At 43.1% G+C, this 17,958-nt stretch overlaps 1 protein-coding gene across 4 annotated transcripts in view; it reads right to left on the bottom strand.

Annotated features, from left to right (window-relative positions):
* The window catches only part of LMNTD2 (lamin tail domain containing 2), a 353,472-nt gene that overhangs the window by 115,739 nt on the left and 219,775 nt on the right, over positions 1 to 17,958 (bottom strand). For all 4 annotated transcript variants that reach the window (XM_078682838.1, XM_078682837.1, XM_078682835.1 and 1 more), the window contains exon 4: positions 7,742 to 7,854. In XM_078682838.1, coding sequence (XP_078538964.1) covers positions 7,742 to 7,854 — 113 coding nt within the window. The remainder of the gene's footprint in view (positions 1 to 7,741; positions 7,855 to 17,958) is intronic.

Genomic DNA, 17,958 nt, shown 5'->3' with positions numbered 1-17,958 from the left:
CCAATTAATTATAGTGCTGCATAAAAGAGAGATTTGGAGGAGAACCCCCGACCTGCCAGTACATTCATCAAAGAAGTGGCACTGACAGCATCAGAGGCAAGGGAAATGGTCCCAAATATTTAGAACTTTGGAAAGATTAAAATGACATGTTTAGATTGTGGCAAATTAATTTCATGTGGACAGATGAGTGTTACTCTAATAAATACAGCATATGAACATCATCATAGTCGATGGTTGGTAGAGACATTTTGACTATATCCTGGACCTGCCCGTCCTCGCCCAAAATGGCGCCGGAATAAATGGGACTCACAACTCCTTGTTGTGTACTGGTTGCAGAACCTTGAAATCACGAGATACGTATGCAGTTTTGAAGCATATGGCGGGCGGGGACGAGAATTGATTGAATATTTCGACATCCCTATTGATATTAAGTTCTGATGTGTTATTGATTACTGTACTATTGAAAGTTCGAATTAACGTCACCCATGGTACTTGCCCGCAAATGTATATCTAGATAATTTTATTGTAACTGGCCCTGTCGTATTTTAATTATAAAATGTACGTCCACCGATTCCGCAACTGTTAGACACCTTAGTTCTTGCAACCTAATGGCCCGCCCGTTACGTTCCTCTACAGTGTAAATGTCTACTCATCATATACGATTACAGTTTGCTCCGTGGCCGGCCCACGTGGTTATAGGCTCGTATTTGTATAATGAAATTTTCACAATAAAGGTTTTTAAAAGAAAACATGGTAGTAGTATATACATTGGTAAAGTTTTTAATAATAGTCACTGTTTTAGAATCATTAAAAGCTAAGTGAAATAAAGCAGACCAATTACATGAAGGGTAAAAGGTATAATACGCAGGAACGCAGTAAAGATAAATGGTCAAGGGCTGTTGTGTTTTCTACTCCTGCAACATAAAGTGATCGATAAGAATCTCATATTCAGGCGTATCGGCGACTAAGACAGCAGGTCGACCCTCTTTTGCTCAACGGCTCCGTCATGGGACGAAGAAACGCTCTTTTTCTCGAAAAAAGAATATATTTTACTTGCAGGACAGTTGTAAATTTTCCGGGAAAGTACATTAGCCTGGAACATTATAACATATATTTAAGAAAAAATAATGTTCGGAAGTAATAAAAAGCGTAATTTTTAGGTCATATGACCAAGCCTTTCATCATTAGAATAAGAAAAGTAAAATGAACCAATGAAAAGTTTTATTAACAAGTCACATGACTTGGAATGCTTACGTTACGCGCTGCGCGTCGCGCCCCGGATGACTTCCGGATGCGCTAACGCGGCGCGTCATATGACGCATTACGCGACAACGCAGGTCCAGAATATAGTCAAAATGTCTCCACCAACCAGCGGTCGGAACACAACCCCTTTCAGCAGGCTAAATAGTTCTGTTAAATGACAACAGAAGGGACAGGCAACAAGAACCATCAGTCAAAGAGGGGAGGGCTAGTTCTTCTCTACCGGGTTACATTGGGGCGCTACCGGAACTGATCGAATTGGTAGTCTACAGTGTTTCTGGATGTTTCAGACTGAAGCTGGGGTTAGCATGAGAGCACCACCATTTCGTAGCTCCGTCGTGGCCATTCCGCAACCAATCATGGCAGCCGCTCTTTATCGTTATTTTGGGCGGGGTGGGTGGCGGAGCCGAGCTGTTTTGCAGCCATCATTGTGTGGAGTTCAGTTCATCTCACTAGTTTTGTATTTGTCATGAGGGGTTGTTCCTAATGTTTCTATTTTAGCGAGGTCAAAAAGAGATCCCATTAGTGGCCTACTGATTTTGCTCGATTCCTTTTCTTTTTTTTTACACGATTTTTCGTTATCTGCAAAGACTAAACAGAGTATTGCGACTCTGTGTCTGTTTGTAAATAGAGAATGAACCAAAGAGAACCAATTCTAAAACAGTAAATGCTTGGATAACAATCAATCAAATGGAGAGAGAAGCAGGCACGACATATTACAACGGGGGCAAAGGCCTGCGTTAACTACCTTTCACTATCTGCAAAGAGAGAGTACTCCTAATAGAAATGAGGGGGGGGGGCACCATTCAAAGCAGATCAGTGTGCATAAACACGAAAATGTTTTCACTTACCACGTACTTGACATTCGACAGCTTATGATATTTGCTATTAAAAAACCATTGAAATTCACTGAAAAAACCATAGGTTATAGACCATATATAGTTAGGAATTAGCATTTACAAAACCTTGAAAATTCACTGAAAAAACCATAGGTTATAGACCATATATAGTTAGGAATTAGCATTTAAAAAACCTTATTTTACTCACACAAAACCATTGAAATTCCATATATAGTTAGTTGCACTAACTATATATCGCGCACCCGCAATCCACTGCTGATGATGTCACATATTACATCATTCATGACATGGTCAGTGACATCACTGATGACATCACTGATGACATCTCAAATGACATCACTGATGACATCACTGATGACATCTCATTTGACATCAATGACCACATCACTGATGATATCATTCATGTGACAATACAATGCATCTCCTCACATTTTAATATAACCTCTGTTTCACCCAGTGTTAAATACAGAGTATAATTTTTGAAACCATTGATACACCAATACTAGTTACTACATACGCACTCACTGATTGCTACGTCTACACACACCTTCACTCATTCACCCATACAATCATTCATACATACAATCACTCATCTTTACAACACTATCATATGCACTCATACACCTATACAGACACTCACAGTCTGCCACTCATCCATGGAGTTACTCACACACCTAGTCAGTCCTGTAAAGAATCAATGACACTTCCATTTTCTTGTCTATACAGTTAAACATAGAGCACCTTACATTTTCAAACATATACTAACACATACTTACCTTCTTATACAATCATTGATACAAGTACACATTGATCTGCACAGAGTCACACACCTCCCAGCTAGCCACACACACACTCAGTCTCCCATACAAATACTTGGGCAATCAATCAATAACCCATATAGTTAGTCATATAGCTACTGATCAACACATGCAGCAGTTTACAGAACAACAGACATAATGATGCACAAATTAAGACAGTTTAGTCACTAACCCATGCACTCAGTGAGACACATTTAATCACTCACTCATACAGTCAGTCATGCACCTACTAAATCCTTCGTCCAGACACTTACACATCCACTCATTCTTCAATATGTAAGACATATTTAAACTTTACAGAAACAAAAAATCACTGGATGTTGTTATCAGTGATGTCATCAGTGATGTCATTTGAGATGTCATCAGTGATGTCATCAGTGATGTCACTGACCATGTCATGAATGATGTAATATGTGACATCATCAGCAGTGGATTGCGGGTGCGCGATATATAGTTAGTGCAACTAACTATATATGGAATTTCAATGGTTTTGTGTGAGTAAAATAAGGTTTTTTAAATGCTAATTCCTAACTATATATGGTCTATAACCTATGTTTTTTTCAGTGAATATATATATGTATATATATATGTATATATATATATATATATATATATATATATATATATTCACTTAAAAAAGCAAAGGCTAGGTTCTGAATTTACTCACTCAAAACCATAGAAATTTTGTAATTAGAGTTATTTCAAGTAACTATAACTTGCGCCTCATGGTAACTATAACTCTCACCCGCCATGCAAAGTTTTTTCACAAAAAATGTAACTGCAAATATTACATTGATATTATCAATGGTTTTAGCAAAGTTGTCATGAGTGCTGTAATATCTGGGGTAATTAGCAGTGCATGGTGAGGGTACGAGTTCTAGTTACCTTAGGGAGCGAGTTATAGTTACTTGAAATAACTCTAACTATAACTGCTGAATTTCTATAGTTTTGTGCGAGTAAATTCAGAATCTAATTATACCGTCCCTGTACATTTTTGTTTCTTTAAAGTGAATTTCTATGTTTTTTTTTAATTCTATGTTCTAACTATAACGTCCCTGTAATCTTTGTTTTTTTAAATGAAATTATAACCCTGTAAACTTTTGTATTTCAAGTAGATGCATGTGTCCCAGGGACCACCACCTCCCTAGGGCTACATTAAATCCATATAGGAGAGGGCCATGCTGCCCCCCTGGGCCCCCAGGCCCCAGGGACGACCACCTCCCTGGGGAAATATAATTAAAAAAACTTAGGGGGGTTCACGTGGACTACCCCATGGGTCCCGCTCAGGGACCACAACCTCCCTGGAACACCACGAAATACATATATATGGGGTCTGCATGGTCCACATGGACCCCCTCAGGCCCGAGGTCCACCACCTCCCTGCAGCTACATTAAATAAAGGGGGGGGGTGAAAGCGGACACCCCTGGTCCACCACCTCTGCGGGGCAACATAACAAACAAGCATTGGTATAGTAAATAGGTCTCGCCTTTGGGACCTTATAAGTGTTTAGTTATCCAGCACAATATCCTTGGTGCAACAACATCAACTGTTGCATGGCTAAACACTTATAAGGTCCCAAAGGGGAGACCCATTGGCTATGCCAATGCTTGTTGTGAGATGTAGTGACCAACACACGTCAGTAACTCACTCATACTTGCCAGCACTCTGTGACCTCACTGATAGATAAAATCACCTGAAAGAACATCACATGACCTTTGGTACGATAACGACATCACAGGAAGTTACACAACATGAAGATTAATGGAATGGAATATGTGCACATGACCTTTGGCATGATAACAACATCACTGTAAGTAAAATGACATGAAACTGAACCAAAATCAATGCAACGGGCTATGTGGTAGCTCACACGTAACGTAAATGGCATGACATGCGTCAATCACTACATGCGTAACCACACGGACGTGGGGTCAGTACCTCCAGAAGCAGCAGCATTTCCACTGCATGGCCTTCAGAGGTTGCTGGTCATTTCATGACACGAGAGATGGAGACCATTAGGTTTTGAGTAACCTCTTCAGCAGATCTTTCCCCTCGACACATTGGCGACTCAGCACTGATCCAGCTGATCTATTTCCTGAAGCAGGAATCAATCCTGAGAGTAAGTGTTCGGTCGAGCTGTTCCCGTGGCCTGTCCACCTCCCTAACATCTATCTTTGGCCCAACCCATCTGGGCCTATACCAGCCATTGTCACTGGACATAACCAACACATCACCAGTACTTGGCAGGACAAGAGCTTTTTAGGAGGCCATTTAACAGTCAGATTATAGCCATATTTGCCAAACTTACACTTGCTGGCAAAACTCCTGTAGCAATTACATCGCTGGGAAAGTAAACAACTTCCTGTTGTCACTCTTCCCACCCTAGCAAGACAGACAGAATAAACATGACCACAATAATGGTGGGGTTAAAATCTTGAAGGGTGGAGAGTTAACACAGGTGAATAAGAGGTGTCCCGCAAGTAGCATTTCTTGCTGGTCAGGGACCTCGCTATAAAGACCCCTGGACAGAGCACGGTCTGCGGTCAGACTTGGGTAGGGTGTGATAAAAGAAGAGGCACTACATTTTAAAAGGGCTGGCTGGCAGGGGCAGTACCATGCCGAGGAGGAGGAGGATGCTGAAGAGTAGTACCATGCCCAAGAAAAGGATCATGTCAAGAACACAAAGAAAAATACCATTCATCTCCAGATTCACCCTTTGACCTAAGCATCACTGCTCCTCTGTGCTCAGCATGAAGGGGGGTGCTCAAGGCACTAGAAGCAGCGTTTTGCCAGTGAAAAGATGCATTGGGGTCAAAGGAAAAGTGTGATCAGATTAAATGAAGGATTTCTGTGCTCAAAGACGATAGATAGGCAGCACCCAGAGCGAGGAAGGGGCCGAGAGCAGAGCTTGGGGTGTAAGGGAGAGGTGCAAGTGACCCTTAGTAATGGAGACGGTAAGGATGTGCCAGAGATGAACCAGAGGCGACAAAAGGACTTTGTGAATGGACCAGATCCATTTTCCTGATTGCCCTCTGTTGTTCGCTTGCATTACTTGTAGTCCATTTCAATAGTCAATGAAGACTGGAATGAGGCATTCAAATGATGCTTCACCTGAGCTAATTAAAAACAGAGGGTCCCTGCACTTCGCTGCTGGCTCCCGAGAGCAAAATGCTCTGGGAGTAAACATTTCACAAGAAGCTGGGACCTCCACACGCCTTTGGCCAATTTAAAGCCAGATGCAAAGGCCAATCGCATGTGAGGACCACAGGCACGAGCTTCTACACAAGCTGAAGTGATTCCAAGAGGTTGATTTCCTATGCAGCGCATACGCGCTGCCATAGGCTCGACCTAAAAAAGTTAGGGGGACCTTGCGGACCACCACTTCCCCGGGGCTCCATTAAATAAATATAGGGGGGGCAAGTGGACATAACATAATTTACATAGTCCCCCGGGATCACCACCTCCCTGGGACAACATAAAATTAATATATGGGTGGCAGTATGGACACCCCAGACCTCGGGGACCACCACCTCCTGCGGGGCTCCATTAACTAAATAAAAGGAGGGGCCACATGGATCCCTGAGCCCTGGGGTCCACCACCTCCCTGGGGGCAAATATTATTTTTTTATGGTGAAGAGGCTATGTGACCCTCTCCCTAGGCCAACTTTGGTCCCAGGGACGCCATTCCCAGGGCCCAGCCATGTGTTTCTGGCACCTACCCAGGGCACCCAGTGTGCAATGGGACCGCGGGGAGAGCCTCAATGCCCCCCCGGTTCCAGCTGGCTCCTCACTCCTTCGGGAGCCAGCATTGCTCCAACTAGCAGGGAGTTGCTTTAAATAGCAGCTCCCTGCTTGCTGGAGCAATGTTTTCATCTGTTTCCCTGCACGCATAATTGAGTGCAGGGAAACAGATGGAAACTCCGCTTTCTGCAAGCGGAAGCTTTTTATTAGCTTCGGCTTGCATAAAGCGGAGCTATGTTTGCTTTTGCTGGGTGGGTGGGAGCTCCCACCAAGCAAAAGCAAACAGCTACCTCCTGAGGGTGGGCACTCTAGGCGGTAGCAGGAGCTGGCCCTTGGGAGTGGTGGTTCCCAGGACCATCTGTGACTCCTCCAGGGAGGCCGTGCGCCCCCCGTGCAACCTTTGCTTTTGCCTCGGGGAGGTGGTAGTCCCCGGGATCGCAATGGACCCCTTTAGTTGTTTGATTGTAGCCCCGGGCAGGTAGCAGTCCCGGGGCACGTGGGGTGCACGCCCCATACAATTTAATAATTGCACGTGGCAGGTGTGCGTCGCTATGTGTGCAGAGTGAAGCGGGAGAACTTTCCTACCTGCAACAGCAGTTAGGAAAAAGTCAGTAGCAAAATAGTGCTCACAGACTGTAAATAAAACATACAAAGTAACAACACATGTAAGTGGGCCAGTCCTCATGGGAGGTTACAAAAGGAGAAAAGGCGGTATTAAGGATCAAAAGCAAACATTTAGAAAGGACAATAACAAGATGGGCAGGAAATGGACAGAGCTTCAAGGCCATACCTGAATACAACATGTCTCTCGGACAGCTTAAGCGCTGCCTAAGCGAGACCTAACAAGCTAACTGTGATTTTAAGTACTCCTGAAATGCAAGAATTTTTACCAACACTAACGCTCGAGTGTGACAATCGCTCCCACTTCAGAGCATCTCAATGGGTACATTTTTCCAACTTTCAGTTTTGGTTTCCCATGAATTGGTGTGGGTGTAGCATTTGCGTCTTGTAGAATAGCATGCAAATGACAAAGGCGTTGGTAAAAACCACTGTCATCGTACCTATACTCTGAAACCTTTGTCGTCGTTTTCTTCAATGTGTTTCCTTCTTCGTGGAATGCAGCGGGCTGTTTGACGCGTGCAGGACCAGGTACACTCTGATCATGTTCCAAAACCTAGCACAAGACAGAAAACTCTTAGTGGTGAGTATTTAACGTGCTCCTATCCAGCTATCCCTGAACAAAGATCTGTGGCCAATTATCCTTAACGTGGAGGATCACGGCAGGGCCAACTTAAGGATTTATGGGGCCCTGGTCGAGCTATTTTTGGGTCCTCCTTTATTTTGTGATCTCCTTCTTTAAACAAAATTCTATTTATTCGCTGTTTTCAGCTCATTCATACTCTCGTGATGCTAAAAAACTGAATTATTCATTCAACTTTCAGACACAGTAAAATAATGAAGAGAAAAGATATGGAAAAAGGTACATTAAATGGTGCAGTTATTATATTTGTTTAATACACAGCCTGTGGCAAGGAAATGTTGGAGCGTTCCTGACATCATCTGGTTGTGCTCTGAAACCATCTCCAGTTGGCTTTCGCAGTCTCTGCTGGTCTTGTTCAGATTCATACGACTAATTTTCTAGTTCTCAGTCCACTCTGCATACCTAATAACCTACCCATATTACTGTTCGGGCAAGTGCCCTATCCCTTTCCCTGCCTATATAGCACTTTTAGCATTGCCTACATCCCTTCGGCCCATCACGCTGCTTTTCCTGCTTCCAGGCTAACTAGTCCCTTAACAAGCCCTAGGCAATACCCAAGAGGTTTTTCAAGGGCCTAGAAGAGTGATGTGGGTGCAAACATAAGAAAGGACAGTTGGCCATTAACTCACATTTTAAAACTCAAAACAATACTTACAACGGACTCAAGAATGTAAGACCTTCACAATCAGATACGCTGCAGAGAGAAAAGGGCCCAGGCATAGCCAGATGTGATGACCAGCGACAGTAAAATCTCTAGAAATTCATGTCTGGCCTTGCATCTCCTAAAGAAACAGAAATGTATCTACGAAGCTGCGCTTACTACATTCATCTTTTTAAATACCCTAGAAGTATATGGATTGCAATGCTATGATTATGTGCAGTTGTTTAAATCAACAGTACTACTTTTCATGTTCACAGAAAATATGTACAAGTGGTTGTTTCCTTACTGTCAAGTACAGGCTGCAGACACTCAGTACAGCAATCCATTCAGGGAATATATGACGTTACAACGCAAACAATTACAACGCATGCCTTTACAATGCGGTTTTACATCGCAACTACCATTACAATGCATATTTTACAACAAATTTTTAGAAACTACCATTACAAAGCATACCATTACAAAGCATACCATTACAACGCTTAACCCCTTCCATGCTGGGCCGATTCTGCTCCTGTGCTGCAGATTTCAGCGCGGGTGCGGTCATGACGGCCTAAAAGCCGTCATCAGCACACGAGCACTGTAGTGCATGACGGCTGGGGGCCGTCATCAGCATGCAAGGGGTTAATACTTTTGGGGCAACAGTGGGGTAAGTGTTGAAAAGTGTAGGGGGTCAAAATTACTATTCCCACTCCAGTGAGTGCAACACGAGGGTAAGTGTTGGATAGTGTAGAGGTAAAAATTACTATTCTTACTCCAGTGAATGCAACAGTAGGGTAAGTGTTGGATAGTGTAGGAGTAAAAATACTATCCCCATGAACCCCAATACTCATACCCACCCTAAAACAAAAAAATCCCCATTACTTACCTTATCATGCGTTGTAATGATATGCGTTGTAATGGTATGCGTTGTAATGGCATGTGTTGTAGTGACATGCGTTGTGTAATGGCATGCATTGTAATGGCATGCGATATTAAGGCAGTTGCATTGTAACAGCTGCGTTGTAAAGGTAGTGCGGTGTAATGACTGCGTTGTAACCCCATTCAGGTCGACTTTGTAGCTGACGCTCCAGGCATTATAGAAACCCACTTGATGAAAGAGAAAGTGTTCCCCTTCAGCATTGATGGCATAAGGGATGAAAGGCCACTGATCTGGCAACTGATGGAGAAATCTTGTATTATGTGAGCCAAAGCTCGGTGGGCCTGGCTGTGACCGTCGGGTGCAGAAGACCCAACACCTGTGGCCAGCACCCCCAGGGCTTAAAGGGGGGCATTTCATGTTGAGTCTGGCCAGCAGGTGAAGGTGTTAGCGGGGGGTTGTGATGATCAGCTGGTGAGGAAGCAGGGCAGGGGATGCCCACTGCTAGTTAGATTACTGGTAGGGGTCACACCCTGCCCTAAATGGGCTACTTGTGCTAGGACTTGCAGGGGGTAGGGTAACCAACTGGCATGGGTGCAAATTCATGACGGTGAATGTAAAAATACAGGACAAAGGTTCAAAATTTAGGACAAAAATTCGGGACGAAATGTCAAATTTCAGGGCAAAACTTTGGGATAAATTGTAAGTTTTACAGACCTATCAGAGGATGTTGTGTGATAAAATAGAAGTACGTAAATAGACAAGCACTTAAATACAAGTCAAAATAAGTTTATATTAGATTGAGACAATCGTGTACTTCATGGTTTTTCGGTATGTAGGCAGCTTTGAGCAACTGCAGGTCTTTTTGTGGTATTTCGTATGATCATAATCTATTTATATGGTTCAGGGTTGTCCAGTCAGATATTTTCTTTACAACTCATGGTCCTGAGCAGGCATGTTTGGTGAGAGAAGTGGTCGGGGGCTCGTATAGACTGTGATACTAGCATCTCATATCGGAGTGCCATTGTGAAAAGTAAAGCGGCATGTATAGGTGAACAAAAGGGAGGATTGCTGTGATAAACCCACTATAGAGAACGCATAATGGGTGTATCAGCAAGTGGAACTTAAAATATGGAATCAGACTTTCTTTATGGGGGCTTCGCATAGAGTTGCCCTGGCTGACAAAAGTCACAAAGGTGCTTTTCCCTGCAGCTTTCTTGTAGAAGGCACTTTCGATACACTATTACATAGTTTATTTGTGACGCCTTGCCTTTTGCTACAAAAACAATATACATCTCAAGCACAGCTCATGGCACTATGAGGCTCTCCCTAAAACTTTACACCTAAAACAAAACATGCAAACATTTATAATTACTAGTTTAACATTCAAGAAGTCGTTGGGTGTCACTCAAAATGTCATATGCAAGATGTATAGATCCCACGCATCAGCACACAGCAAATACAGATAAGTCACTAATTGGCAAGGGACTAGCCAGAAATTTAAAATACCTCCCACTTTGAACTAAAGCTCTTATGGCACCAAGAAAGCAAAGTAAGTAATTACAACACTCCCCAGAAGAGCTCTCTTGTCCAAAGATCTAGCCATTCATCATTCCATCAAACTGCTGCTATCCACCATTTTACATTTACACTGTCATTAATTCATTCTTTCATCAATCATTCAGTCTTTCACCATTCATTGTGTCCTTTCATCTGTGTGCCCATCCATATCTAAACCTATTCAACCATTTGCAGACCTATCCATCATTTCACTCATCCACCCCTCCATCCAATCTTTCACTCATCCATCCATCCATCCATCCATTCACCCAATCGATTCTTTCTCTCATCCATCCACTCTTCCACCCATATATCCATTCACTCATTCATCCAACCATTTACCCTTTCACCCATCCAGCCATCCTTTCACTTACTCATCCATCCACCCAGTCACTCATCGAGCCACCCATTCACCCTTTCACTCATCCATCCATCTGCTCACCTGACCTGTCAATCATCCATCCATACTTTCACTCGTCCATCCATCCTCCCTTTCTCTCTCTATCCCCCTTAACTTAGACATCCATCTTTCGCCCATCCACCCACCCATCCGTCTACTCATCCACTTGTGAATCCCTCCATTGACCCTATCACTCATCCATCCTTTCACTCGCCAATCATCCTTTCACTCATCTCTCCATCCTTTCTCTCATCCTCCACCCTTTCACTCATTTATCCATCCTTTTGTTCATCTACCCTCCCTTTCACTCACTCATCCATCCTTACATCCACCCCTTCACTCATCCATCCATTTACCTTTTCATTTATCAAGTCATCAATCCATCCATCAATCCATCGACCATTTCACTCATCCATCAACCCATTCACTTGTCCATCATCCACACTTTCACTCATTCATCCACCCTTTTACCCATCCATCTACCCTTCCACCCACTCATCCATCTATTTACCCTTTCTCTCATCCAGTCATCCTTCCACTCACTCATCCATGCTTTTTCTCATTAGCCATACATTCACCATTTCACTCACTTTGTTGTCATATATTGTCTCTTGATTGAGAAGCCCTAGTACAGGGTACTTGCATGTGTGTAAGATGCCTCTTTGTCCTAGGACTTTGATTTTGGAGAAGCTCTAGTGAGTGTGTTGGTTATGGGGCAGCGGAGAGCTAGATGACAGAATGTGCGGGCTGTAGGACCCCAAAGAGATTTGTATACGCATGTGCAACTTTACATTCCAGACACAGATGACACTGAAGCAAAGTGAAGGAAATGTTTTGATCTATATGTATAGTGTTATGGAGCAAGTTATAATGTTGCCGAAGTGATGTGTATCGATGCTTGTAAACTGATGTACCAGAAAAGATAAAATGCAATAAAGATATTTAAAAAATGTTTTTTAAAATGGGGCAGTGGAGAGCTTTTGCTCTGGATGCATTTTGTGATGCTGTTCACACTGTCTTTTGGGAACTTTATTGACTTTATTGATCTGTTTGGTTGGAATTGGAGCGTCCCAGCGTGTGCTGCAATGCCCTGTGGCCGTGTTTAATGTTAGGAAGATAAATCAGACCATAGGTGGTCTGCACTTAGATTTGATTCTTTGATGTTGAGTGTAATCACTAAATCCACCCTTTGGCTGGTTTTGTGTGTGGGGCCACTTACTGCACATAGGTAAACTAAAAATCTGAAAGTCCTGAGTTATGCATGATGCACAGTGCCAGGAAATGAGGTGACTGTGACATGGTGTTATTTCTAGTTCTTTAAGTGGGATGAAGAAATTGGGGGTGGGGGCGGTCTCTCCAAAGGGCGAGTTCGATGTACTTAAGGGTGTGGCTTAAAACACTTAATCAAAAAATCTGTGATTAGGATAGTGTGCCACCAACTGGTATTTTGCTGCTTCGGTTATTGCATCCAGATATATAATAGAACAAGTAACATTACATTTATAACAAGCCATGACTATAGGTGTCAGTTGCATAAAATAAAAAGCCTGCAACTATGGCTTCGTTGTATATAATATTGAAAATGCTTCAGCTCTGAAGTGATGAGACAGTGAAAGAACTATATCCTCTTCTTTTTAACTTCTTTCGACTGCTTCTTTTCATTAACTTGCACAATGCAGCATGGGCGTGTTTGTACATTTCTTCCATCTGACAGGCCGAGGCAGGAGATTAGAAGGCCACCACATGCTTTAAATAGCCCAGACTGTCCCATTGTCATTCTGTATGTGACAATCAGCCGGCATACAAAATGACAATGGGTGGGGTGGGGCTGCTCTTGTGCTGAGACAAGGAGTTGAGACTTCTCGCAGGGAAACAGCACTGCTCCTTGCATTGCCCAAAATTACGGACAAAAGGCATATAAGGGATCATCAAGGACAACGGACGTGAGATCCAAATTACAGACGGTCCGTTAAATTTACAGACGGTTGGTCAACCTATCAATAACATAGCACAGCACAAGATGTAGCAGATTCAGACTTTGCTCCCTAGTGAACACTTCTTAATTAAATGGCACTGCAGCAGGACAGTGGTAGATTTAGATAATGCTCCTTTGTGAACACCTGTCAATAACATGACACACAACAGTAGCAGACTTGAACTGTCCCCTGGTACAAAAGTGACAATAATATGGTGCAGTACCAGGACAGTAACCACAAGTGAACACATGCCACTGACACAGGGCAGCACCAGAACAGCAGTAGATTTAGACTCTGTCCTCTCGTGCACACTTGATAATAAGATGGCACAGTACCGGGACAGTGGCCTTTGGTGAACACCTCAAAGCAAACACAAGGAGATGATGGATGGAGGGCTGAAACTTTTCAGACAAGGGAAGACCTGGTGAGTGTCTGAAAAGTTTTATCACCCAGTCCATCATCTCCTTGTGTTTGCTTTGTTTGCTCTAAGTTGGCAGGGTATGCCCAGACGTGGGTCTGTGGCTCACTTTGCTTCTGGATTCAAGATAGCCTTGCTGATGGGGTTGATACCCCGAAACTGGTCCCAGGATACTTGTCTCCGGTCCAGGGAAGACCTGGCTTGGAAGTTCGGGCTGACTGTTCCTATAAGGAACAGGGTCAAGACTGATTTGCAAATGGCTGGGTCTGAACTGGGGTGGCAATTTGAGCTCAAAAACAATGATGGATTCAACCTAGATCTGTGACCTAAGGTGAGTGTCTGAAAAGTTTCAGCGCTCCATTTATCATCTCCTTGTGTTTGCTTTGTTTGCCCTAAGTTGGCAGGGAATGCCCAGAGATGCAAAGATCTGTTAGTGATGTGGAATCGACAGGGTAAAGCACCACGACAATGACACACCTAAAGAACACCCGGCAGCATGGAGAACAAAGGTAAATATAGTGACCTCTAACAGGGACCTAGCAAAGACAGGCCACAGTTCTAGGACTGAAGCAGATACAAACGCAGTGTCTGGCAATGACAGGGGGCAGTCCCAGAACAAAGATATGTAGACATTCAAACTGCCGGCTGCTGAACAGGTGTCACTGCAAGAAGACATAACACCATGGCAAAGGTAGATATTTTATTGCATTTCAGTGTCTGGCCTATTTATTCGTGCCACCCACGAGCTTTTCAGAAGACGAGAGGTGCCTTGCCTGCTTGCCAAAAGCAGGGTAAGTGATCTTGTTTTGTTCTTTCCATCTTTCTTTCCTTCTGTCCTTGCTTCTTTCATGTTCTCTCTCCTTTAAATTATTTAATTGTTATTCTTTTTCCATATTTACTTCCTTCCTCCCATTCTTCTTTCCTTCTTTTTAATCTTTACCCTTCTGCCCTTCCTTCTTTTCAACTTCTTTGTTTCTCATTCATTCCCTTCTTTATATTTTTGTCCTTCTCTTTTCTTCTTTCATCATCCTTCCTGCCTTCCATTGCTCGTTATTCCTTTCCATATTTCTGTACTTTCTTTAATAATGTCTATTTTATACTTTCCTTTTGTTTCTTTCCTTCCATTTTTATTTCACTTTGTTTCTTCCTTCTTTTCTTCTTGCCCATCTATTACCCTTCTTTCTTCTGCCTTAATTTATTTTCTTCTCATTCCTTTTATCTTTCTTATTTCATTTTTTTATGCCTCCTTACCACCCACCCCGCGTCCTTTCTTTCCCTCTTTGCATTTTTCCTTTTCTTCATTTTGCGCTTGTTCACTCCATTTTTCCCTTCACTTATATTTTTTCTTGACATTTTCTTCATTTCTCGTTCTGTCTGTCACGTTTGGCTCTTTTACTATCCTCCACCGACCCACCCTGCTGTCACCCACAGCTTTGCCATGCATGGCATCTTTTTTGGCCACATGGACAGACACCGTGAGGAGCTATGGGCACATGGACAGACAGCAGAAGGAGCATGAGGAACATGGACAGTTATATCGATTTTCCCATGGAGATTCAGGGACAGATTTACAAGCCCCTTGCGACATTTTTACGACACCGCAGCGGTGTCGTAAACAATGCGCCACTATGCTGCATATTTACAACATGACGCATCTAGCGAGATGTGTCACGTTGTAAATCCCTGCGCTACATTATACCTGCATCAGGTATAATGTATGCTGGGTGGGCATTCCAACGTAGGAAAGCAAAAGTCTCGCAGTGAAATCTACAAGAATTCACGGAGTCAGTTTTACGACGCTACTGCGTCAAAACCTTACGCCTGCTTGAAGCAGGCGTAAGGAGTGATGCAGCATGTTACATATAGGCATTCCTAACCATTGCTGGAGTTGCGTCGTGCTTGCGACCCGACTCTAGCAATGCGCTGCCTATACGTCAGAAGATGCGTCACGCATCTTTCCATCCTTGCGCCACGGTGCGCCACATTGTAAATGCGGCGCATCCATGGTGGCGCTAGGCTATTTTTCTGTGACGCTGGAATAACTGGCCCAGCTCTGCTAATATGCAGAGATGCGCCAGTTATTGTAAATCTGACCCTTCGTTTGCAAAGCTAAGAGCCGAGGGGCAGACAGTTTGAGAAGTTTGGGGTGCTAGTCTCTGCGAAGTTGACACACATTTACTGTGCGAGGGGCTTGAAGCATGCGGCAGGCAGACTTAGGGTTTGTAAGAAGAAAATTTGTGTAGCTAGCTTGTGGCACAAAGATAGTGTGAGAAGCAGAGGGCACACGGGAAGAAAGTGTGAGGTTGTAAGCTGCACAGTGGCAGGTCCCGGGAGCTGCTCTGAGTACATAGAAAACGTGAGCAGCTTGCCCTGCCACAGAGGCCCTGAATAATGTTGTGTCTCGAGCTGGGCTTGGCTTGCGCAGCTCGAGACCCCTTTTGTGTCTTATCTTGAGCTGGGCTTGGCTAGTGCAGCTCGAGCACTTGCTAGTATCTCGAGCTGATTATGTTGTTCCAGCTCGTGGGTTTATGTTTGAGTGGTGTGATGGATTCCAGATTTCTGTTGGGAGAGAGAGACCCACCTACCTCCTTTCTCAACAAAGTCATCAATCTGTGCCATGAGGGTCATTTGGGTATTGTTAAAACCAAGAGTAGGATAAAACAGTCATATTGATGGCCTGGTATTGATAAAGACATTGAGAGAATTGTGCATGAATGTGTTGAATGTATAAATTCTGACAAAAGTCTTACCACTTGTATATCCAAGATACATCCCATTATAGATACTGATATGCCATGGGAGAGGATTGGCATTGATATTTTTGGCCCTGTTAAAAACATTGAAGGTATTCCTCAGTTTGTTTTCGTGATTATAGATCATTTCTCTAAATGGCCTGAATACAGAATTGTTGAAAGATCAGACAGTGAAACTGTTTTAAAATTTCTTGGTGATGTTTTTTGTCGTGAGGGTCTTCCGAAAGACATTATTTCTGACAACAGTGGACAATTTGTTGGTGATAGCTTCAAGAAATTCATTAAAGAGTCCAGAATTACCCATAGGACAACCTCTGTTTATCATCCAGAAGGAAATGGCAGCGTGGAACGCTTTAACAGAGTTATAAAAGGGATTATTGAACTTTCTAGTAATAACGACAATGACTGGGAAGATGAGTTAAGGAAAACCATTTGTGCATATAGGATTACTAAAAATGATTCGTCAGGATTCTCACCTTTTGAACTGATGAGAGGTCGTTCCCCTCGCACAAAAGACATCATGGGTTGGCTTGATTGCACAAAGAAAGTGGATTGGTCTGTCAAGAATGTCAGACAAACCCTTGTTGACAATCAAAGGAGTTGGATGGACAAGCACAACAAGAAAAGTAGAAGTGTCAATCTTGAGGTTTGGAGATATTGTTAAAGTGAAAAAAGGAAGGATTACATGTAAGGGAGAAAGTAGATATTCTGATCCACTTAAAGTTGTCAAGATTCATTGTAACTCTGCTCTCCTCGGTGATGGCAAAGTATGGAATGCTAATAGGATTGCTTTGTTTAAAGGGAAAATTAATCTACAACCAGTTACTAGAAACTTTGAGTGGATTCAAGACAACGATGAAACCAGTGTAAATCCTCAAGGTATCAATGATACTGATGTATCGCTTGTAACTACTGACGAACCTTTGTGCAATGCTGGTTTGTCTACACAGGTTGAGCCCAGCGCTTCTCGGGGCTCTACTTAAAAAAATATTGATTCTAAGGATTGTAGTTCAGCTTTGTCACGCTCAAAACGTGTTTGTTTCAAACCAAAGAAGTTTGAGGACTACGTCACATGTATTCATTCATTGTTATCATTATTAAAAAAAATTCTCTCAATTGTGTTTTGTTGTATAAGGGGGGGAGAAGTGTTGTGTCTCGAGCTGGGCTTGGCTTGCGCAGCTCGAGACCCCTTTTGTGTCTTATCTTGAGCTGGGCTTGGCTAGTGCAGCTCGAGCACTTGCTAGTATCTCGAGTTGATTATGTTGTTCCAGCTCGTGGGTTTATGTTTGAGTGGTGTGAGGGATTCCAGATTTCTGTTGGGAGAGAGAGACCCACCTACCTCCTTTCTCAACAAAGTCATCAATCTGTGCCACGAGGGTCATTTGGGTAT

The sequence above is a fragment of the Lissotriton helveticus genome, chromosome 3_1 (genome assembly GCF_964261635.1).
Source record: "Lissotriton helveticus chromosome 3_1, aLisHel1.1, whole genome shotgun sequence".
Classification (NCBI taxonomy): Eukaryota; Metazoa; Chordata; class Amphibia; order Caudata; family Salamandridae; genus Lissotriton; species Lissotriton helveticus.
The sequence above is the reverse complement of the archived record's forward strand: the minus strand, read 5'-3'. Positions and strand labels throughout refer to the sequence as shown.